This window comes from Triplophysa dalaica, chromosome 3, assembly GCF_015846415.1.
Source record: "Triplophysa dalaica isolate WHDGS20190420 chromosome 3, ASM1584641v1, whole genome shotgun sequence".
Classification (NCBI taxonomy): Eukaryota; Metazoa; Chordata; class Actinopteri; order Cypriniformes; family Nemacheilidae; genus Triplophysa; species Triplophysa dalaica.
In genome coordinates, this window is record NC_079544.1 from 15106307 (window position 1) to 15130725 (window position 24419).

The following is a 24419-nucleotide window of genomic DNA, read 5'->3' on the forward strand; positions in this document are numbered from 1 at the left end:
AATTTATTTATTTGAGTATAAACAGATTAGCAAGGTCCCATAAATCTTTGTGAAACTATTATTATTATAAAGAATTTAGCAATAGACTTACAAATAAACATTTTACACATATAATAATGTTTGCAAGACGTGTGCAGCAGAAATTTAGCACAACATGCAACTAACATTTCATGTTATAGCTGGAGGCTTCACTGGTTAAACAGTCCAGTTATCTTCAGTATCCTGGTGGAACACAAGCACAACACCAAAACCTGTGTCACATGCTGTAATCCAGCACCTACAACACAAAAATATGCTACAAATTTCAGCGCAAAATCTCCATTATATGCAAATAAATAATGCATTGTAAAAAGGGCTATTTTCCAACACTGGTAATTTTCTAAAATGAGTATTTGCTTGCCATCAAATATTTTCTCCATGTTCCATAGATTCAAATGAATATTTCATGAATCCGGTCGAATATGACAACCGTGTGTACATCATAATTCACAAAATCTCATAAGCATTTCGTTTCTCAACATTCGCTTTGAGAAGATCGATAGCTCATCCGGGAAGCCTTAATAAGACAACAAAACAAACAAAGTCATTTCCATCTATCACTTATACATCATCAAACAATATAATTACAGAAGCAGTAAACGCAACGAAAGTCTCCGACGCGTTAATGTGAACAAATATTTTTAGATGTAATGAGAGCATTTGTGCCTAATAATCGCATCTTTCAACTTCATCCTCGCAAAGTCATTTCTAAAGCACAGAGTTCAAGCCCTGGTTAATACTTGTGCAATATATTTGATGGCTGACAGCTTATTAAGTACTCGGGAACAAAGAACACAATGCACCAAATTAAAGCAGTGAGTCATCTGAGAATAGAAATGAAGGAAACGGCAAATAAATGAAATAGCGGCTATCGAACACATGACCTTCAGATGCACACATTATCATCTTAAAGTCAAGGAATAAGTTATTCACACAACTCGACACTACAGAGGCGCTCGGTGAGTCAACATTCAATCCTAGCATCCCCTTTTCAAATGCGTCCCATCTTTAATTAGTATATCTTTCGGTTAAAGCCTCTAATGATATCTTGCAGATAAATGGAGCTCTCCCCTGGCTGGATATGAAAGGTACTATATTGTCGAAAGTTGCCATACGATGCAATCGAAGTAGGTTAATTAGGGTAAAACCAAAAAACCCATCACTGCGGGGAGAGCGCTCGCATCTATCCATTTCCGAGGTTGGGCTTTTTGAAGTCGCGTGGGTTTTGGGGGCATGCCTGAAGAACAACTTCAAAGATCTGAGACAAAAATGAGATCCTGATGAGGCATGGCGACCGAGGCGCGTGTTAATGAACACACCCTGCTCTAAGGGTCCATGGTAACAATGAAGAAAATACCTGACCGCTCGGTCGCTGGGATGTTGCACTGCTGGCACAACTGCTTTTTTATGTTGTGGGGAACTAAAAGGATGTTTGGAGCTGATTCTTCCTCCAAAGATTCAAACTTGGCCCGCTGTATGTTGTGGGCATAAAGAGATATTTTCATTGCCTTGAAATCCAACGGCAACATTTAAAGTCATAGAAATGAGACTTGATTGAAAGCAATTCCCTTTAGAAGATTCCTAGTAGTCCTGGGTTTGTTCTAACAGAGGGTTTAAGCAGAGATCATAAAGTTCTTTCATGAATTAGTTTTGAAATCAAGTAAACAGAAATAATATCTGTTTCCTATTCATAGCGAATGCCTCTATTTATACTTAATGTCAGTGAAGGGAAAGCAACCGTACAAGCATATAGAATACAGTAGTTCAAAAGAGCTCAATCTATCTACTCATGAGTCCGTTTCCACAGATATCTATTTAAACTTGTGCTTTAAAAGACATTTTGAGCTACGAAGGACAATGGTATGAAAGAGTTGGACAGTGTCAAGGTCACAAGGGCCTCGATGATGTGAGGTAGAAGCAATCGCTTCAGTTTTCTCATAGAAATGATTGCCATTGGGACCATATACTGAGGTCCCCAAAGGTGGAACGCTCCATCAGTGCATATTTCTGCAGACGGTAATGCATATCTGTGGAACCCACGGATGGCATTTTGATTCGGTACAGAGAGCACTAACTGCATAGGCGAGCATTCATATTTTTGGGTTGCACTTTTAAAATAAAAATCTTGACAACGTATGCATGCATATCCACCTTACAAGACTATGTGATGTATGCTTCCAACAGTTTTTTTGTCTTGAATTTCAATCAAAATAGTTTTATGGGGAGGGATGCACAGGTTGCTAAACAGTTTCTTGCATGTACATAATAAATTGCTTAAAGTGAGTTCACCCAAAAATGTAAATGCTGTCATCATTTACTTGTTTTCTTCTGTAAAACACACAAGAAGATATTTTGAAGAATGTTGGTAACCGAACAACGGCGGTACTCATTTACTTCTATTGTATGGACGCAAAACCAATGCAAGTCAATGGGTACCGTTGGACAATTTAAAGGGACTATTCACTAAAAAAGACTAATTCTGTTATAATTTACTCATAATTCTATTTACTGGCAGCTGCAGTCAATATTTTCTTAACTTTTATCGTATGGTAAAAAAATTAAATGGTGATTAATCATGTTAAATGGTGACTGGTCATGTCAGGGGAAAAAAAGTTGTTTATAAGCAGAGCAAGATATTACATAGTAATGAAAGATTACAAAACAAAACAAATTCTCCTTAGAATAATGTGCACCAATCATTTGTGCACACTTAGTCCAGGATTAAGTATTAAGAAAGTAAATAGAGTCGATTTGGCTTTGTTTTGACTTTACAGCCCATAATAAAAATGAGGGTGGTGAATCAAATTTGACAATGAATCAAGCAAATGTTCAAATGTAAATAATGTCCTGATGAATTATACTGTACACCACATGCATATTGTAATACTAATAAACCAGAGCCACAGGATATATGATTCATGTAGCCTTTTGACAGATCACGTGATCTAGATGTTTGTGAAACTGCCATCACGCTGAGCAATATATCCAAGTTCTGTATTTTGTTAGACTCATTGCAATTTGCAGATGAAGGATAGCCTTGTCATTAAAACATCAAGTTGTAATACTTGAAGTTTTAATAAGCGTGTATGTTAATTGCCTGATTTTATCACAGATTATCACAGAAATATTTAATATATTCATTCTCATTTTCCACGCAAGCCATACAACACGCACATTAATAAGAGAAATAAAGTATGATATATTATTCATGCATCAAACATATTTTTGTATGATTAACAAAGGGGGGGGGACTTCGATGATTTAAATTCACTGTTTGAAGTGTTCATATAGAAATCAAACAGAGCTTCAGCAGTTGTGTTGTGTCTTTTTAATAGAATAGAGTGCTTTTCAAAAGTTTATGATTCGTATCTTAAGCTGCTATCCGGCTCGGCTTTGAAATGTTTCAGACATCTATTTCATGAATTATTCTTCAAGCATAACTTGCATTGACGCAGAAAAAATGTCTTTAATGTCCCCACCAAACAACTTCAAGCCCCTAACATTAAATCATGTTTTTATCCTCACAAATCAGATATTTTTTATTATGTTCCTTCATGGCAATATTATTAATTTAGCTATTACAAAAGCATCTATTTGTACCTCATACAGGACAACGTGGAATTGTTTATGTATCAAGGTTTTGTTACAATATTAATATATTGATCAATTTATGTATTCATTTATTTACGAATGATTTGTAAGAAAGCTCTTGTGGAGGATTTCTTTATTTTAAAATATGGATAATAACTGGCACTAATGGCTGTTATTGACTATTATGGTCATTATTTGTTGAAGTGATTATTATTATTAGAAAATAAATAAATGTGACACATTTTATGAATCATTCTCATGTTGCTTGTCAAGTGTCAGAAGCATCTGCACCTTGCATTTTCTTAGATTTGATGTGTCATTAATTCAACATAAAACGTGGTGTTTTATGGGCAAATATATCAAAGCCTCATCCCCTCGGGGCTTGCATTTTAACAGTCTGTTTTGGAGAGGTCTCGCCATCTGGAATAGCGCCAGAACGTGTTGCTTCTCGCGTCAAAGTGAGAAATGTTTTGCTATGCATCTGTTGACCTTCCTGATTTACATTATGGTCCAATGAGACCGAGCGGCCTGGGGGCGGCAGGCGGCACAAAAAACACACCACTAATGATCTATTTGTTTTTGTCTGGAGATGTACGCGCTTCCTCGCCCCTCTGTGAAGAGCCTCCTTTGATGAACAGATTCCCAGCGAGAAGCCCGTAATGAGCGCAGCGGTCACTCCATGAAGCAGGTGATTTAATTCTTTATTAATGAACTTTTTTACAAGTGATGAGAACAAAGTAAATTAGAATGTATATGCAGCAGTATCTCCCACTCTCTCTCGATTGCGTGCATGATGAAAAGTGCAGAGGAGGAGGTTGCTGCCTCATGATTTTTTCCATTCCGCATAGTAGTGCTTCTGACTTACTTGTTCCCACTTTTAAGATGTAATAACAGAAAATAATCAATAATTCAATACATAAAGATTTTTTTTTCGAGAATGGGCCATAAGTGTAAAAATTTAATAATTTATAACAAAAATATGTGATATTTAATACAAACTGCAGTCACCCATTTCGTCTGTAAAGCATTTGACAGCACAAGGCTGTTCTTCACATACTTTCCTCAAAAAGTACAACATTGGCCCTAACTTACAGCTGCAGTACTCTCTTTATCGCAGTCTTTGTTTGTAACATAAAATTGGACTCACCTTTTGCACTTATCTATGTGTTCAAGTCAAATTTGTCAAACTGACATTTTCTGTAAAATCAGAATTATAAATCATTATATGAAAAAGTGACCAGTTGGAATGAAGTTACTGCAAGTTAATATAGTGTATCTTAAAGAAAAAATGTTAGTACTGTTTTGATACTTTCGATGCAATTATATTCACACATTTTCTAAAGTGGTTCAAGTGTCCAAATACTGTGTCCTTGCATTTGCTTCTTTAGATCAGTGCCTACAGTTCAGATTTTCTTCTATTTTTGCAGATACAAAATCACGAGTAACTGTGAGCATTAGAAGAGTAAATGTGAAAATGATAATGCACCACTATCTGAATCTCTCTGTAATGCTGACAGCTTCCCTAAGGTGTCTATTGATCAGTTGATATAGGGTTTCTCAGTTATAAATAGGAGAGTTGTGATATTTTAATGAAACTCGACCGACAGATTATTTTGTTGTGACCTGGTTTCCAGCATGTTAATTTTGTTTCTCAGCATACGCAGGCTAGGCAAGGGAGTTTCAAAGATAACGGTCTCATTATGCTGAAGCGATGTGTTTAAAGAGCTACGCTAACAAAGCCATGAATTTAATGAGCTTTTCAACAGTGGAGGAATGTATTGATTCCTATTTTACTCGCTCTCATTTTTTCCAAAGGCTATATAGCATATGTATTTGTTCGTGTGACGGGTTAATGTTCACACAATTCCCTGAATCTTCAATGATTAATGTACAGTAAGGCAAAATAATTAGTATACATTTTATTGTGTTAGAAATACTAGATATAAAATAATGAATATTTAGCATTAATATTGCATTTTCTGACAAAAGCGTATGGTATTGCTAGATGGTTTCTAGGTGGTTGCTTATTTGCTCAATGCAAAATCATCAGAATTCGTTTTAAAGGAGAATTAAAGGTGTAGTTCACCATCAAAATGTACTCTTGTAATTTCAAACCTAAATTACCTTCTTTCTTCCGCAGAACACAAAATAAGATATTTTGAAGAATGTTGTTAACAGCCCCCCATCAAATTGGTTACAATAAATATGAATGGGGGCTTTGATGTTCTGTTGCCAACATTTTTCAAAATATCTCCTTTGGTGTTCTACAGAAGAAAGTCATACAGGTTTGAAATGACAACAGTGCATGTACATGATGAAGAATTTTCATTTTGAAGGTGAACTACTCCATTCAAAATCACAACAAGTCCCCATTTCAGTTGAAGCACAGTTGACAAATGGGAATTACATACCATCCAGTACACAATAATTTCCAAGGTAAAAGTCAGGTTTATATTTCGGAGGGTCTTTGAAGACGAATGATACATGTTCAATGTCTCAAAGGCCCCATAATTCAAGATTATGAAATCATGATTACTCTGTTTCACGACTTGAAACTTGCAGTGGTTTCATGATGCTGACTGTATTTACTCAGATTCAGTAATGAAATCATTTTACTGTATGTGACCAGATTATTGCTGGCAAGCACAAAAGCACTGAATACACTCAATTTGTTTTTGTTCATGTAAAGTTTTATCTGAAAAGATCTGTTTACAGCAGAATTTTGAGTCTTTTGAACTGAAAGATAAAAGTGAATCACGATTCAAAAGCCAACCAACAAGGTAGCGCGCCTGCAGCAATTTCCCAAACTATAAACTTGAATAAGAAGCTAGAGAACCTAAACTCCCAAAAGACTGGGTAGGAAAAACAATACTCTGTAAAACACGGAAACAATATAAATTGCTGTCTGTTTCGCAGCATGCAAACTATGCAGATCTAAACATGCGTGCAATGAAAACGTGGCAACCAATTATAAGCGTGTCTCGCAGGTGTCCGTGGTGTTTGTGGCAAGGTGCATTGGGAACACCTGATGGAGGGTTTAGAAATTGTTACAATACATCATTACCGTTTCTCAGGGGAGCGTGGGTGTGTATTAGCAATTTTCACGTTGTATATTTCCAATGTCTCAGATGGGAGCAATTATCCTCAAAAGTTGGTTTCCCTGCTTTTCTTTACATCCTACATGCTTCTTTTGTATGCATTTGCAAGCTCCTGTTATACAATTCTGTAATCAAACCTGAATTTAGGTTACATTACATTAGCAAGATCACACGTCTTGTGTTACTAAGACAGACTGCCACTCAGGTGCCCATGAGCGCAGACAAACATCATTCAGATGAAACTGATCTCCCGTCATCTCCTAAAGTGGTGTTGTCCTGTCCATCGTGGCTTCTCAGTTTTCGCCATCCTGTCTGCAAGGCGCTGAAGTGAAGCGAATTGCTGTCACAGCTCGGACCAGCCATTTCATCATTCTCCAAAAAGGTGTGAAACATGGAGTGATTTCACTTTGCAGAATTGACCATGAGGATATCTCCTGGCAGGAAGACATTTCAGGTGTCAGGGTCTCAGGGTGCAGTTTGTGCAGGCAGCAGAGCGTCCAACACAATGAGACAGCAATGTAGAATGAGATTGTCCTTGAGAGAAATACATTTTCTTTTTGTCAGACCGCTTTATGTATACGTTGGGGCATAGAAGAATGTATCTGCATCTTTGGAGTACATTCATTGACTAATATGAAAGGGACAGTTCACCCAAAAATGAAAATTCTGTCAATTACTCATCCTCAAGTTGTTCCAAATCTGTATAAATGCATTTGTTTTGATGAACACCGAGAAAGATATTTGGAAGAATGCTTGTAACCATGTATTTTGAAGAATGTAGGAAAGCAAACAGTTCTGGGGCACATTTGACTGCCATTGTATTTATTCCTACTATGGTAGTCAATGGTGGCCAAAAACTGTTTGGTTACAAGCATTCTTCCAAACTACTGTCTCTGTGTTTATCAGAACAAATGCATTTATACAGATTTGGAAAAAGTTGAGGGTGAGTAATGATGACAGAATTTAAATTTTTGGGTGAACAGTTCTTTTAAGCTGTCAAAGTCATTATAAACTCACTGCAAAGTCTAATTCTAAACCTATGCTAACAGAAGCCCACTTATCCCCAAATTGTCATGTAGTGTTGCATGGAATCTGAAGAAGTCAAACATTTATTTTTAACCATCTAATCTTTTATCAATATTTAGCTTTTCTGGCAGACTTTAGATGTGCTTTTACATACATCTTTTCAAGTATTTGTTTGTTTTGTGGTGTATTTTTTTTACAACCCATGCAGTGTTTTGTCCAACTCTTTTTATAGAGAATTGGTGCCCTCTGATTTTCTTCTTCTAAATTCTGTAGTGTGCCTGTAACGTGATATTTGGTGTCTCTGTGGATTCTCGCAGTTCTTTTTTTTATTCACACACAGGTTTGAAGGACGACCTTTTCTAGGCTGTGTCTGGGTGGTTTGATGTAACTTTCACAGCCTGATTATTCCTGATAACCCCGCAGTGCCCCACTGGAACAATTGGACATTGTCTTGAACTTTTCATAATTAATTTGTTTGTTTACTTTATCTCTAACTCCTTTAGGATGTGTTTGTAGACACGTTTGGAAAGCAAACTGTGTGATCTGCAGTAACACGGGGACTGAATATGTACGCAAACAGCATATTTCAGCTCTTTTGTATATTTTTGTAGTGTCACATTAAAAAAAAAAAAATGTTTTGAAGAACGTCAGTGGTGCCTCCCAGTGAAAACTGGTGCCCTGATGTTTGGATTTTCTGGGTGGTTGCTAGGGTGTTCTGGTTGGTTAAAGGGCACTGCTAGATTGTGGCTGACAGCATAGAATGTCTCTATGCTGTCCTGGTAAGTAGATATCCCTGCCGATAAAAATACAATAGAAATCCAATAGAAAGCATCCCCTTTTTCCATTAAAACCATTATAAAATTCCTATATGTTGTGTGTTTTGGGCATTATTATTCCAATGGGAATAATCTGCCAGAACACCCCACCAATATTTTCTAATAAAACCAGTACAATTCCCATTATAACCTAATGTAATTCATTACATTCTCTATTGTGTTTTGGGTGGGCTTCTGTTATTTTATCAGCAGGGATGGTTTAGGTTTCGCTTAGAAAAGTAATTTCAGACCTTTCTTTAATTAGGTGCATTATTTAAGATATGGGCAAGTTATGCACTACATTGGTGTGGTTTGGAGTTTATTTTACAAGGCTAACAGTACTTGTTAAACTTTGGTTTATATCCCTGTACATATGAGCAAAATTGAGGTGTTTGCCTTTAGCAATCACTTTTTAATTCATTTTAACATTCAGTGTTTATAGATAAAAATACCACAGAACAAAATTTTGACATCATGTGTAGTTTTATTAAAATTAGAACATTGTTTAGAGGTCATGAATTGTTTATGGCGCTTTAAATAAGCTCATATAAAAACAACGTATGTGCCACAAGAAGCTGGAATGCAGGTGAGATGGTCCATGACCAATTAAAGAAAAAACAGCATTGGGTTTTTCTATTTAGATAAAGATGTTGCTTCTGTAATTGAATTCAGATTTTATAACGCAGTTCAGAAGCCTCAAAGCATCTTAACAGCAAGGAGTGCACTTGTCCATGAATGGCATAATAATCATCCCAATTTAATAGTGTATACAGTATATGCAGTAGTGTGCAGAGACAATAAACCTATCTAGAGAGGCAGTTTGCTTTCCTCTTTTAAAACACTTGTGCTGAGCAAATCATGAAATCATGTCTATTTAAGTTCTGCCTGTGTACCCAAGCCAAGAAACTCTCTTAACACTTAACAACTTCATTAGCTAGGAACTGCAACAACAGGATATTTAAAGGGGATGTGCAACGGTGTTTCATGCATTATGATGTTAAACATTTTGTCTTCTCATGCTTGACATGGTCAACTGGTCAAAAAACGAGTTGGAGGTGGTATTTCTGTGCTTGACTCCCCCAGCGTTCATATAGGTTTTGGAAAGGTTTTTTTACATGAAAATCTGTTAAGTTACATCTTTTCATAGTCCCTTATTGGGCAATTTGACTGGAAAAGCATGCTCACGGAATGGCGAAAGAAATAGCCTGCCCACACGTCACACGATGGGAAGACACGCTTAACATCAAAATTGGCTGTACTACGTCAAGATTGGCTGCGCTGTGGGCCTTTAGCTCGTTACTCTTGCGATGGTGAGAGAAGTTGAGGTGTGTTTGTTTGTTCTTGGCATTTTAGTGAAGGATGTTATATAAATGGTAGACATAGCGCTGGATTCGGAGATCTTTTAAAATTGATAGATGGTGCCGTCCCTACGCTAAAAGATGCCGGACATGAACCACATGCGGTAAGTGAAACTGAGTCATATGTCTGTGTTTTGTTGGCAATGGGTGCGCACATGCTTTAGTTCTGAGTTTAATTTACGTTGTATGTTCGAAAATAATCGTACAGCTGTATCCGTCTTTTATAAAAGTGATCAAACTAAAGACTCTATGGATATTTGAAGGGTGCGATACTATTCTGTCAGTACTCAAGATTAACATGAGATACGCAGAAACTGTCAAAGTTATGGCCACTTTAAGGCCTAATTAGAGATGAGCTGGAAATGTTGGTTTAATAGAAGCTTCGGGCTCAGTCCTCTGTGTGACATTTCCACCACATGTTTTGACCTGCTTGCCCTATTTCAGCAAAATGAGAGAAAATAAAGCAGGCTCTCTTGAATGGGAAAATGAGCATTGATCAAGGAGACCTGACATGTAAATTCTGATTTGTATGTGTGCTCTTGTCTGGCCAGGTCCCCTTCAGGTGAAGGAATCCATCACTATTGGCATCTGTGTCTGATTACCAGAGGGACCGTGAAGCTTTCATAGACCTGTAATAGAGAAAACTGTCCCAACCCTTTTACAAGCGCATCAGTCAGAGGGTGTGAGGAATGGGATGCCACAAAGTGACAGAGCGGCCGGTGCTCAGTTCTCTTTATGCAGACATCTGAGCACATAGCATCTGATAATGTGCTGTGCCCTCACTACCCAGCACGCTCCACTTGTTGAAGACGGATGCATGTAGAGTTCACTTCAAATCTGAGTAGAAAAATGCACTTAAAGTCTGTGTGAGGTTGAGGAGCATGGCAATATTTTTAAGATCTATGTTTTAAAGTTTAATTATTGAATTTATTGTTTATGGGTGAGTGAGGTGAGTTGTTGCGGTACCCAGGTGATTCTTTCACAAGGTGTAAAGTACAACATGGAAGGCAACCTTAATGAAGGTGCATGCTCACTCTTTTCAAGCCAAATTTTGGCCACATCAGTCGGACCGTGCACAGATCATTTGCATGGATTCTGAGAGTCTGTCTTCATTAAACTCTCCCTCATGTTGCTCCAAAATCATGAGTTTTTTTCCTGTGGAACACAAAAGAAGTTATTATCGAAGTCTGCATCAAAGCGGCTCTTTTCCATTCAGTATAAATACATAGTGATCACTGGCTGTCAAGCTGAGTTGCAATTTTGCTGGGTTTAAAAAAAGAAAATTATATATCGGGTTGGCATTTGAACCCTGTTCTGCTTGTACATCAACTGAAATTTGTGACATTTGCATTTTGAAATCAGACAGACACCTCCAGCTTTCTCAGAACTACAGAAAAGTTTATATTCACTGGGCATCAAACTATTCAAAACTTAACTATTTTATCTACGAGTATTATACAGAGAAGTAGATCATATCCATTCATTTCAGTCAAGCAATCGTAATGCTCTTTGCCTGCACTAAAACAGCTAGTAGGATTTACTTAATTTTTTGTGTTTATTTCAGAATCAGAAAGAGCTTTATTGCCAAGTACTGTATGTTTGCACATACAAGGAATTTGTTTTGGTGACAGGAGCATCCAGTACACAGAATCAGCAACAACACATAGAGACCATCAAACAATAGAAAACAGTTACACAGATGATTTAAATAAGGGCCTATGGGTATAAAAAATTAAGAAATACAATACATTAAACATAAGAGCAAAGCTATAGAGAGTAAAGCTATGTGTGTATGTAAATATGTACGAGTAAAAAATAAGAATAGACTATTGTAGTGAAAGGTATGAGTTATATACAGCAGAATGAAATATAATTTACAGAAAAAGTTGTATAAAAATAGATATACACTCGCCTAAAGGACTATTAGGAACACTTGTTCAATTTCTCATTAATACAATTATAGTTGTGGTGTAATGGTTTGGGGCACACTTTGTGCCCCTTAGTGCCAATTGGGCATTGTTTAAATGCCACAGCCTACCTGAGCATTGTTTCTGACCATGTCCATCCCATTATGACCACCATGTACCCATCCTCTGATGGCTACTTCCAGCAGGATAATGCACCATGTCACAAAGCTCCAATCATTTCAAATTGGTTTCTTGAACCTGACAATGAGTTCACTGTACTAAAATGGCCCCCACAGTCACCAGATCTCAACCCAATAGAGCATCTCTGGGATGTGGTGGAACGGGAGCATCCCACAAATCTCCATCAACTGCAAGTTGCTATCCTATCAATATGGGCCAACATTTCTAAAGAATGCTTTCATCACCTTGTTGAATCAATGCCACGTAGAATTAAGGCAGTTCTGAAGACGAAACGGGGTCAAACACAGTATTAGTATGGTGTTCCTAATAATCCTTTAGGTGAGTGTATATTAAATTTCACTTTATTATTATTGCACAGAGGTAATTGCAACGTAAATTTTTGCATGCAAGTTCTTAATTGCATGTAAAAAAACATTTTAACTGTTCAAGAGGTAGATGGCCTGAGGGAAGAAGCTGTTTTCTGTGTCTGGTTGTTTTGGTTCTCAGTGCTCTGTAGTGCCGACCAGAAGGCAGCAATGTGCATAGATGATGGCTTGGATGTGAGAGGTCCAGGGTGATTTTATGAGCCCTTTTCCTCACTCTGGATGTGTACAGTTCTTGGAGGATGAGCAGGGGAGCACCAATGATCTTCTCAGCAGTCCAAACCGTCCTCTTTAGTCTTCTGATGTCTGACTTTGTGGCTGAGCCAAACCAGACAGTGATGCATGTGCAGAGGACAGACACTATGACTGCTGAGTAAAACTGTTTAAATAGAGTTTGTGGTAGGTTAAACTTCTTCAGCTGATGTAAGAAGTTCAACCTCTGCTGGGCTTTTTTGGCAATAGAGCCAATGTGATTGTCCAACTTCAGGTCCTGAGAGATGGTGGTGCCCAGGAACCTGAATGACTCCACTGCTGCCACGGTGTTGTTCATGATGGAGCAGGGGGGTTTCACCTGAAGTCCACAGTCGTCTCCACTGTATTAAGCGTGGAATAAAATTAGCTTAATTTTTCAAAGGCGATAATAATTATTTAATTATGAATATATTTCTAAAAGAGCTCATCAAATTTACAAAAATCCAGATTATTTTACCAATGCAATCTACATTCATTTTGCAGTTCCATTAATGTACTTTCACAATGGTGCCTGTTTCTAAATGTGTTTAAAGGCAATCTCTGTAACATCTGAGACCATTTTGATACTTCCTCTGGGTATTAATGTCTACATTTTGTATGACACTTCTGTTGATTCATCAGTAAACTCCACCAAATGTCTGATCAATCAATCATCTTGACAATCTGATTTTACCACAAAATGATGTATGTCGTTTCTACACTTATTTGCATGTTTATATATGTGCCTTACATCCATCCAGCATATTGCCTTTCCAAAATAAACTGCATTGTGCAAATCAGACTGCACAAAAACAGCCTAAAGAGACAATTCACCCAAAAATGAAAATTCTGTCATCGTTTACTCATCCTCAGATTGTTCTATTTGCTCTGCTAAACACAAAGGAAGACATTTGGAAGAATTTCAGTAACTGCCATAGCATGGAAAATAAATACTAAGAATGCCCGGTTACTGACATTCTTCCAAATTTCATCCTTTGTGTTTAGCAGGAAAAAAATATTTATACAGGTTTGGAACAATCTAAGGGTGAGTAAATAATGACAGAACTATCCCTTTAATTTTGTGGGTCTGGTTTCATAATTCCTTTTGTGAATCAGTTGCGGAAAAAAATGGCCTCTGCACTGCGCATTGAACACTTAGACATAAACAATGCTGTTTTGTGGCACAATCTGTTCTTCATGAATTCCCCCCTGAGCGTTACTGTGACTGCACAGCGCCTGCGAGAGTGACGTTGACCCCAAACACAAACGTTTGTGAATGGACGGAAGTGTCAGTTTGGCTTAATGTGACTCAGTCGAGCACATTTAGCACAGTCAGTCAACATTTCACAAACAAGCCATTTCTAATATACATTGTCTCTAGCGTGTCCTGGCAGACGCTAATCACAGTCTGCCTGTTTGCCAAGCTGGAGTCTGCAGTAGAGGGGGCCAAAATTGAACTTCAATAAATTGAACTTCACCTCTTCCTAGGATAATGCCGCCTCCGCGGGTTCCTGTTATTTCAGGGAGACTGTTCCCAGCGGTACATTACAGTGGTACAGACTGTGCCGAGTGCAAGACTGGATATAAAATGGCCAATCATCTCCATTAATCGCCCCAGAGTGGATGCACTGTTCGTGCTGCAGCAATTCAATGCCTGCTGAACAAGAGAGTCTGTTCTGTGGAAGAGGGACACCGCTGTCACACGCAGAACTGTGCTGAAATGATGGGACGCTCAAACGCTTTCCGCTTTACTAGATGCACCTAATGTGTTTTTCTCGTTTTAACTTTATATCTTTGACTGTTTGAAGATTGGTTGGGCTGATCATAACAAACTAGGGTTGTTCTATTGTGCTTAAGTTTCTTAAAGGGATAAAAAAGTCTCTCATTATTAACTACCCTCATATTTTTGCAAACTTAGATGCTGCTGTTTATTCTGTGGCAGTTTTGCACTGTACTGACTTATGCAAAAGTTGTCAATATATTTGTATGCAGGCTATACGTGAGATTGAAGGTTTGTTGTGAAAAGAGTAGTTTGTCTGTTTAGGGCTACTGTAGAAACAACATGGCGAATTCCATTTGAAGGGACTCGCGTTTGTAGATAGAAATAGCTCATGCTAAAGTAATCAAAAACATAATGTTTTATAATGTAGTGTCTATACACACCTCTGAAGACATTTATGATATTGCATCAATAGATCCACTTTGAAATATAACACATTGGATCTTTAAGCAATGGTCAATACTTTTAATGTTCAACTATCAGACTTTAATTTTAATTAAGTATTTTGACTTCACTTTTTCAATGTTTACCGTGTGGTGAAGGCATACAACAACAAAAGAGAAACTGCAGCTGTTCTCTCTTAAGTGGGTTTTTGTTAAACATACATTACATGTTTTAAATTATAAAACCTGACTAGACCTCTTGCCTAATCACCATAATGAAAAAGTCTTTCTGTCCTTCAAAACAGATGTCTAGCTCATGTTTATTGGTAATTCAAAACAGTCTATATTTGATCCGAAACATTCATTTAAGTCTACCTATAGAAACCTTCATTTGGTGCCTTATTTTCTTCTGAAGTGTAATTTGCATCCATTTAGATGATCATCATTTGCAGAAAAAAAGCATTATATGCAGATGATTTCACAAATTTCATTTCAAATTAATATTACTGCCAATTTTGTAAGTCCCTCTAGATAAGAGTGTCCCCTAAACTCCATGAATACAAATGCTAATGTATCATTATGTATTACCAGCTTTCTAACTAACATGCCTTTATCTTATCTTAGAAGATAGTTTATTGTGTGGATATAAGATTCACTTTTAGCTGAGAGAATGTTAATGCTTTTCATCTGTAAAATGATTCATTCTGTTTTAAAATATTTGGGAGGGTCCATAATTTGTTATGCAGTTTGTAGATTTACAGTCTCATGCTATATAGCCTACTATTATTAAAAACCTAAGAATTTTGCCACTTTTCTCATCAAATAATTTTCCTACATTACATCGAGCTTCTTAAAGAATAGTACTAATTCTTTTTACCTTTTGTTATGTACACTATCAGTTGAAAGTTTGGAAACACTTAACAGAAATGTTTTCAATAATCCTGAAAAGCTTTAATCTCACACTGTGTACCCAAATGTGTAAAATATAGAAAATATACATTTTACACTGCAGTGTACCTTCACCTTAATTCCAACATATTCCTCTGTTGCTTCACAAATAATTCAGCCATGCTCAGCATTCATTCTATGAATATGGTATGAATTTCATTTCTGCTTCAGTCAGAACTCTTTTTTTGCTGTTTATCTTCCCTCTGTGAAGAAAAGTTAAATCTTTTAAACACTTTGTGTTGTGTTTGCCACGTGCAAAGCTTTGTGCACCTCATCTGTGTCACCTTGTATTTTAGTGAAATGCCTGAACAAATCTGTTTTGATCTACCATCTAATATTTATCTTTCTATCATCCATAAGGCGCTATGTATTGTTTGACAACAGCTGATTTGATACAAGTCAAAAATGTTATTGAGAAGAATTATGTTCACAGGTGTAAATACTTTGATTGTCAGAAAAGAACTATCCAAGACAAAAATACTGATATATATTTAAATATAAGTACGGTTTCATAGACATTATTCAAACAATCTTCTATCCAAAACACTTGTGCCACTAAGTTACAATAATAAAACGTGGAATATCATGGAATTTCATGCTATTGTGATCAGGTGTAAAATGAAAATAAACAGACTAGATTTTGATTTCAAGAAAATTGAGGATTAAGTGTTTAAGAGGTTCACGGCATCCTTTCATTTAACAAATGCCATTTGGTGATTCACACAAATAGCTGTTCAGAGGAAGAGGCTGGTATGGAATTGCTAAACTGTTTACTTCAGGAGGTGAGGAGTGTGCCTTACCAAAGCACTCTGGTAAAAGCTTTTACATTTAGGAAACAAATTGAGAGAGTTTACACTTTCGCATTAGAAAGGTTGGCGAAATATCAAAAACATTTTTCCTCCATTTTGAGTGATTTTTTAAAGTGTTTTCTAGACTTCGTAGCAACATGGTCAGCTATCACTTATGCTTTGCTGTGTGTTAGCTCACGAAAGTTATGAGACCTGTCGACATGTCAGGTCATCCTGTAGTGGGCAGCAAAACTCTTTTCAAAAGACAGAAGTCATGGCCTTACTGAAACTTAAGATAATGGACTATATTTCCGATTTTAAATGTGTTTAAATGTTTTGCTATTGATTATTTTTAACTTGACACATATTGTTTTAAAATAAAATTCTATCAATACTTTAAATGTGCAACACCTTCGTTTTTCATTGTGAAATAAATGTCATTGCATGAAAGGAGGCGGTGGAGGTTGTGTTAAAAAAACCTGACACATCAGGGTCATACTACAGCTAAACGTCCCGTTTATTCATGCCGTCAGTCTGCACTATTAATAAAGATGGCCTGTTTGTGTCGAAAGTGGAAATCTTCCAGTAATTTTAAAGAAAGACGTTTTTTATTACGGTAGGTGTCATCTCCCAGAAATATCTCCTTTCTTGTTTGATGACAGTAAATTACTTTGCACAAAGTACCTGCTTTTATACATTCCCGTACGTAATAATATGGTGCGAAAAAAACAACCCTTCATCCTGCCTTGTGGTTTTTTACATCCAATACTGTCAAATGAATCAGAGGAAGTGATGTCACTTGAAGCTGTCTGTCATAGCGTTTGTTTTCAGCAAGTGTCTGGGGTTACTGAGCAAGAGAAATGAATTTACTGAAAGTCACCTGCTTTCTTGTAAGGGCGCAGGGGATGACAAACACGTGTGAGGTAACAGGTGTAAACCAGAAATAAAGAAGGATGAAGGATGTTCAACCATAATTTGGTATTTTTTACATTCTTTCTTTGGGTACAATCATATGCTAATAATTCAGGAACAAGAATGTATAAGTGATAAGGCCCAACAAACCAATCTACAGAAAGTTATAGAAACCACCTGTTGGTGCCTTAGCAACTACCCAAAACACCCTAGCAACCGCATAGCAACACATTAACAACTGCTTAGAACATCCCGGGGGAAATGTGTATTGCTGTGGCGTATTTTATTACCACATGCTAAAATACTTATCAGTTAGTAAAAATATATCAAACAATGTGATCACTGTACCAGACAGCAGTACCGCACCAGGATATTTTCTACTGTCCTTTACATTAAAGCATTAACTCAAACAGACCAACCAAACTCAATCTCTATCAACTGAAAAGTCCTACAAATCTGGTAAAACAGTCACCACTGCAGAGAGTCTTCTGCTGTTGTTCAATAATGAATAACAAATAATATTTAAAGCAGCCGATGACTCATGAATGTAAATCGACTCTCCTGAAATTTCCTCAGACGGGGATCACCAGGAGTGTTACACACGCCCCGCTGCATGCTCTGTTTGACTTCAATCGGCATGCACAACTGGAAGTCAGAAAGGGAATACCAAAACGAGTGAATGATGAAAGGTGGTTATGGAAAAAGTTACCAGGAAGTCAGATCACAGACATCGTGGCCATGGAAAGATGAAAGCAGTGAGTCACAGGGTCATTCTGTACTGTAACACAGGCCCCCAACCATTCAATCTGAAGCCGCTTCTGATCATTGAGAAAGGAATGTGTTCCTCTTAGGAACAAGACATTTTAATACAGAATCAAATGCATGTCAATGCAGATTAACATGGCTTTTTCAAATGTTTTGTGACAAAACTACATAACTACATTATTTGTTTACTACTAATAAAGTATGCTCATGTTTTGATGTAAATTTGTCATGTCATTTATCATTTATTCAACCTCATTCATCGTTCAAAACCTGTATATGACTCTTCTGTGGAATACAAAAGATATTTTGTGAAATGTCTCTGTGGTTTTGTGTCCATACAATAGAAACCAATGGGGTCCAGTATTGTTGGTTACCAACATTCGTCCAACAATCTTCTTTTGTGTTCTGCAGAAGAAAGAAAGTCATGCAGATTTGGAATGACATAAGGGAGAGTAAATGATGGAAGAATTTCCATTTTTGGGTGAACTTTTCTCTTCACTTCATCTTTTTATAAGATTGTTTGATACTTTTTTAAATAGCACCACAGTCGTTTATTTAATTGTGTTAAAACGTATTAAAATGGTGTAAAGTAAATGCATTTGCCTTTATTTGTAATATATTTGTACATAATGCAAAGCAAATGATGTCATGCTGGTGTGACTTCACCCTCTCTACTGGGTTGGGTTGACCGTTTAGGGTTGACATTATGTACTGTTGTTCTTTGTTGACAACAATTTAAGGAGTAATGGACTACCACTTTAATAGTTGTCAACAAAGAGCTTCACTCTTATGTTGTTTAAATCTTATAAATCATATAGGAGGATAAATCATATCACCTCTGTGGAACGCACAAGACAATATTGTGTACAAACAATACAGGTCAATGGGGTCAGTGCTGTTTGGTTACCAATGTTCTTTAAGATATCGTCTTTTGTGTTCTGCAGGAGGAAGTCATACAGATTTAGTCACGTGAGGGTGAATAAAATAATGAAAGAATTTTCATTTTTGGGAGAAATGTCCTTGAAAGAGCCACTTCAGTGAGTAGAACTTAGAACTCAAACTAAGATTTGTTGACACTGAGTTTAAATCGTAAACATAATTTTACAAGCCCTAGCTGCTTAGACATATTTCTCTAAACTATGTTCTGTGTACCACCATCAAAATGCAAAACCGCATTAATAGTTCATTTTACTTCAAAATGCAATTGTGCATCTACATTTTGGATACTTCATGAATTAAATTACACTTCTCTTAAGATTTCACTTTGCCCTTTCTTAACAGAGCACAATACAGAGACTCTCGTTGATATATTCACTGCTGTTAGTATGCAAATCAGGTGTCAAAGGACATTAGTCAAAGTCAGTGAATATGTTTTCACCAGTCCTGTAGACAGGAAGTAGCTCTTCACATCAGCACATATCAGTTTCAATTTCTGTCTGTCTCGCATTTCCCTTTTTCTGTCAAGAGATGGCTTTTGAGAACACATCTGACAGCCTAACAAATGTATCGTTCCTGGGTAAAGCTTTGATGTACTTATGACTGATGATCAACATCAAGAGAAGAGAGCATCAAAATAACTCACTGTCTCAAGCAACATGTCTGACACAAACGAAACACGTTGCTTACAGCATTATAAAGTCATTCACATTATAGATGCTCATTGCTAAATCTGATAAATTTGGGCCATAATGTAGGTGTTTATGCAAGCAAAACCGATCAAAGTTTCATTCACCCTGTACATAAGCATTACTTTGCGATCACACGATTTAAGGTGTCATGTTTTTTTCGTAGCTTAAATCTTTTTCACTTCCTCTTTAACAGATGTTTTAGAGGATGTTCTTAGTATGTCAAACAGGAAGGTCTGACTATTTCGAGAAGATCTGGCCAGAAGCAACATATTTATATTATTTGACATGACAGCAATCGTAAAGTAATAGTAAAGGAGCTAGTATTGTACATTCTATGACGAAGGCTATAGATAGATGTGATGTGAAGCTAGATAAATGCCTTTAGTTATTAACAAAACAAGCCCACATCTTGCGTAGGACACCACAGTGGTGTATCCAGTGGCTTTCCCTGTGTATTGATTAAATGAAGATGTCACCCTCATGTCTGTTTGAGGACATTCCTATTCCCTCCTGTCATTTATCGTGCCCAAACAGATTTGTCCATCATTATAATGGCTCTGCAGAGGCGAAAGCCACAACAGGTAAACAGAGCCTTGTGTGTTTCTCTTCAATTTCTTTGGCCCTTTAACTATAGGCTATAGTTAGTTACTGCTCACTCTAAAGTCTCTACAAAACACACCAACAGCAGTTTAAGCTCCCCCGGGAACTGCCCAACAAACAGCCTTTCCATGTTTTAGAAAAAGCTGTTTCTGACCGAAGATATAAAAAAGGGGGAAATCTGTGATTTTCAAATATTCTGGAATGAATATTAGCAGTGAGGGTTTTTGAAAATGTTTGTCCACTAATTTAAAGAATTAAATGTTGTAAAAAATTATTTACGTTTTATTTTATATCCCTATTAAATTATATTATTCCTATATTCTATATTGATATGTGATTGTTAACCTGACTGTCTGCGTCATTCTGTACATGTTACCAATACTAAAATGTCAATAAAGTTTTGATTAAAAAAAAGAAGGTGGTGTAATAATATGTAGTGGGTCCAGTGGACCCTCGTGATTGTCTCAAAGTTAGTAAGTCTCTGAAAAATCTAAGATTACTTCAGGTTTTTACACAAACTTTTCTAAAAAAACTTTTACATTTTACTTTATAACATATAAGATTGGTGACCCGTGAATTTGCATGACGAGAAGACATGTACTGTTAAAGATCTAAACATCACAAAATGTCCTTTTGTTTGTTTTTTAAACCCTGAAACAAAGGTAAAAATATGTAAACGCATACAGTATGAATGCTAAAGATTGCATTTCTAAGTTAAAGGTCCAGTATATGAAATTTACAGGCATCTAGCTCTGAGGTTAAGAATTGCAACCAAAGGCTCACTCCATCCCTCCCTTTCAAAGCACTAAGGTGGCTGACACAGGAAAAAGATATTGTCATAACATAACGCTTCATTATGTTAGGTCTTTATATACCTCTGGACACATAGTTATGTATATTATATTGCATTTTTCTTAATAGATCCTCAAAATAAATACTCATTGGACCTTTAACAGTACATTGTTACATGATGTTGCAGGATTTTTTTCTTTTTATAATTTCTGACATCCTTATTGGTTACAAACAGTCAGCATTGCTTCTAGGGCAGTCGTGGCCTAATGGTTAGAGAGTCGGACTTGTGACCAGAAGGTTGCCGGTTTAATTCTCAGGGACGGCGGGTAACGACTGAGGTGATACGCTGCAGTGATAGCTGCCCACTGCTCCGGGTGTCCATTTGTTCACCACTTGCTGTGCGTGTGTTCACTACTCACTGGATGGGTTAAAGCAGAGGTCACATTTCTGGTATGCGTCACCATACCTGACAAACAGGTCACTTTCACTTCTCTTTCTAATGTAATGCATCTACTGTAAAAGAATCAAGAAAGATCAATGCCATAAAGAAACATGATGATTAAGTTACAAATACAGTTATAATTGCCAAAGCATGTGAATTATTCTTCAGAAGAAATAACTAATGAACAACACTACAGAGGGATGTCCTACAGATCTACTGTAAGATATACAAGCACACAGATATTGCTGGTAAACAGCAGGTAGTTTCCCTGACAGGAAGTTATCTTGACAGGTGTGGGAAATGACCTCTTAACACACAAATATGAGCTTCAGATGAGGTGGTTTTGTCAGACTGAGAGAACCTGCTGTCTTGATCCGTGTGCGTCGACTAGAGGAGAGAGCATGAAGACTTTTGTGTTTCTGTTTCCTCAGTTCAACTTCTCAACTGCCCCAAAGGAGGAAGCGTATTTCAAAATGCTCGGAGAGGACGAGCCGCTTGCCTGCAGAATGAAAGAGATCCGCTTGAGGTACGCGTTTTTCACTCCTTTTTCAAATTAACGCCGAAAGCATTGAGAGGAAAGATGTTGTCTAGCAAATTCGCCCTCTAGAGTTTTTATTCTAAGTTTTTAGCAAGCGCATTTAAATTAAGTTGAGTTATTTTTACTTTGTGTGCTACTTCCTTTATTTCTGGAGCTCATTGTTGTAAAGAAGCTTGCAGACAAAGTGTATTTTGCTTTATTCTAGCAATGTTGCATATTTAGGATGGAGCATAGCAACCTTTAGATAGTTTGACTGAAAAAGCAAAGAATGTAAATGATTGTAAAATGCCAATAATATTTTTTGGGTTCGGAATCCCTACATTTCTGCAACAAAGTTTCTTTCAAACTTCAGTACATATGAAGTGATATTCATGTAAAGGTGATCTGTTTAAAACCTTTTGTCTGAAATGTGTTTATTTATAATTGTTAGCCAGCTTGACGTCTGTTGTTATAGAAACAACCAGCATTGTGGTAGCGCTTCCCCTTATAGTTGTCATGTTATTTGCTTTTCTGATGGCATACAGACTTTATACACCCGTACCCAAAAATGATAACTAAGTAGCATAGCAGACTATTGATTGATTGTTTTCACTTTCTGCAGGGGTAAGGATAAAAAAAATCGACTTAGTCTTCTTCTGACGAAGTCTGGATCTCATGAAAATGTCAGTCCTGAAAAGAAGCCACCAACTACAAATAACCAGTAAGTTTAAAGCAAATATCTTGTCATTTTCTAAATGCTATAAGACAGTTATATGGAGTCATATGGATAATTGCTATAAACTGTGTTTTGAACAGCATAACACCGGAATTGGCCCTTAAATGGAGGGATTCATTCGAGGAGTTGCTGAGTCATTCAGGTGAGAACAGTGATGCTGTTCAATCCCAGTAAAGTATGCCAGATCACAGTAGACTCCTGGATCCAAAACTTTGAACCGCAAGATCTGAAATTACGTTGTTCTCTTTTACGGTTGTTGGCATGGTTGCATAGATGATGATGACGAGAGTAGAAATTGTGTTATCTATTTCATTTCAATTAAATTTGTTTCTAGGTGTAAATGATGCATTTATTAATTACATGTACACATTTATAAATATGATATCACTTGTATTTTTTTTTTAGATGGGGTAGAAATCTTCACTCAGTTTCTGCGCACTGAGTTCAGTGAGGAGAACATTGAGTTTTGGTTGGCCTGTGAGGACTTTAAAACCACAGAGTCTCCAACTAAACTGCAGACTAAAGCCAAACAGATATATGCAGTTTTCATCGACAAGGAAGCACCCAAAGAGGTAATGTACAAGAAAGTTGAATTTGGTTGAAAAGTATCCAGAATCCCATTATACAGATAAAAGATGCCATAAGGGAGAATGCCCTGCTTTTGTAATATTTGTAATGATAAGTCGGGTCATTGATTTGTAAAACTCAATTACTTGTCACAAACGATAAAGCGTTGCTTTTAGCAGAGCAATGGTAATGGAAACCTCAGTGTGACTCAATGCTTTGTTAAATGATGTGGTGCAGTGCAGCATTGTGTTTAGAGACCCGACACTGTGTGTGCAAGAGGGCTGTGGTGGGCTCCGGCCGCATTACTTAGGCCAGAGATGTGACCGTGTGGTTTTGTCTGTAAACTCCCCCCTCAGCCACCCACACAGCTGAGAAAACAGACACATAAAATGAGATGGTGGGACCACGTCAATGGTGCATTAACTCAGGTTTAACAAAAGTCAAAGAAAATTTGAAACAAAGAATAAAACAAAACATTATTGCATTATATGGCGGCTAGATCTAAACAGTAGTATTGTATCAACTATATTCAACTAAATAGATTAAATAGAAGCATTTAGATGCAGTATAGTTAATTAAGTACTTTGGTTAGCTATTTAATTTTTAAGCTCCGTGACATGTTGAAGAATCTGAGTAAAAGGATCTTTTCACTGACAGTTGTTAAACTGCTCCAGTGTTTGTTGAGAAATGACGTTTTTTAAGAAGTAGCATGTTTGAGTTTGACTGTGGGCGACTGAGTCAGTGGTTCAATGTGGTCAGAAGAGACAAACAGATGCAGAAGTGTGCAAATAGCAAATTAACCAAACATATTCTGCACGGTAAAGAGACTGGGGCTAGTTTTCCTTGATTGAGATCACTCTCTTGGGTAACAATAGCCTTCACGGTATAAGGGGTAAGTTGTCATGGCAGAAATGATGAGACACTAAATAAATG

At 36.9% G+C, this 24419-nt stretch overlaps 1 protein-coding gene across 3 annotated transcripts in view; it reads left to right on the forward strand.

Moving 5' to 3' along the window:
* Window positions 1–24419, forward strand: part of rgs18 (regulator of G protein signaling 18) — a 53831-nt gene that overhangs the window by 27593 nt on the left and 1819 nt on the right. The window contains exons 1-5 of one of the 3 annotated variants that reach the window (XM_056743768.1): window positions 4295–4318; window positions 22098–22192; window positions 22806–22904; window positions 23000–23061; window positions 23325–23491. In XM_056743768.1, the coding sequence (XP_056599746.1) occupies window positions 4310–4318; window positions 22098–22192; window positions 22806–22904; window positions 23000–23061; window positions 23325–23491 (432 nt within the window). In that variant the 5' untranslated portion in view covers window positions 4295–4309. Of the gene's footprint in view, window positions 1–4294; window positions 4319–22010; window positions 22193–22805; window positions 22905–22999; window positions 23062–23324; window positions 23492–24419 lie in introns of those variants that run through there. The other 2 variants (XM_056743769.1, XM_056743767.1) reach the window with 2 other exon arrangements.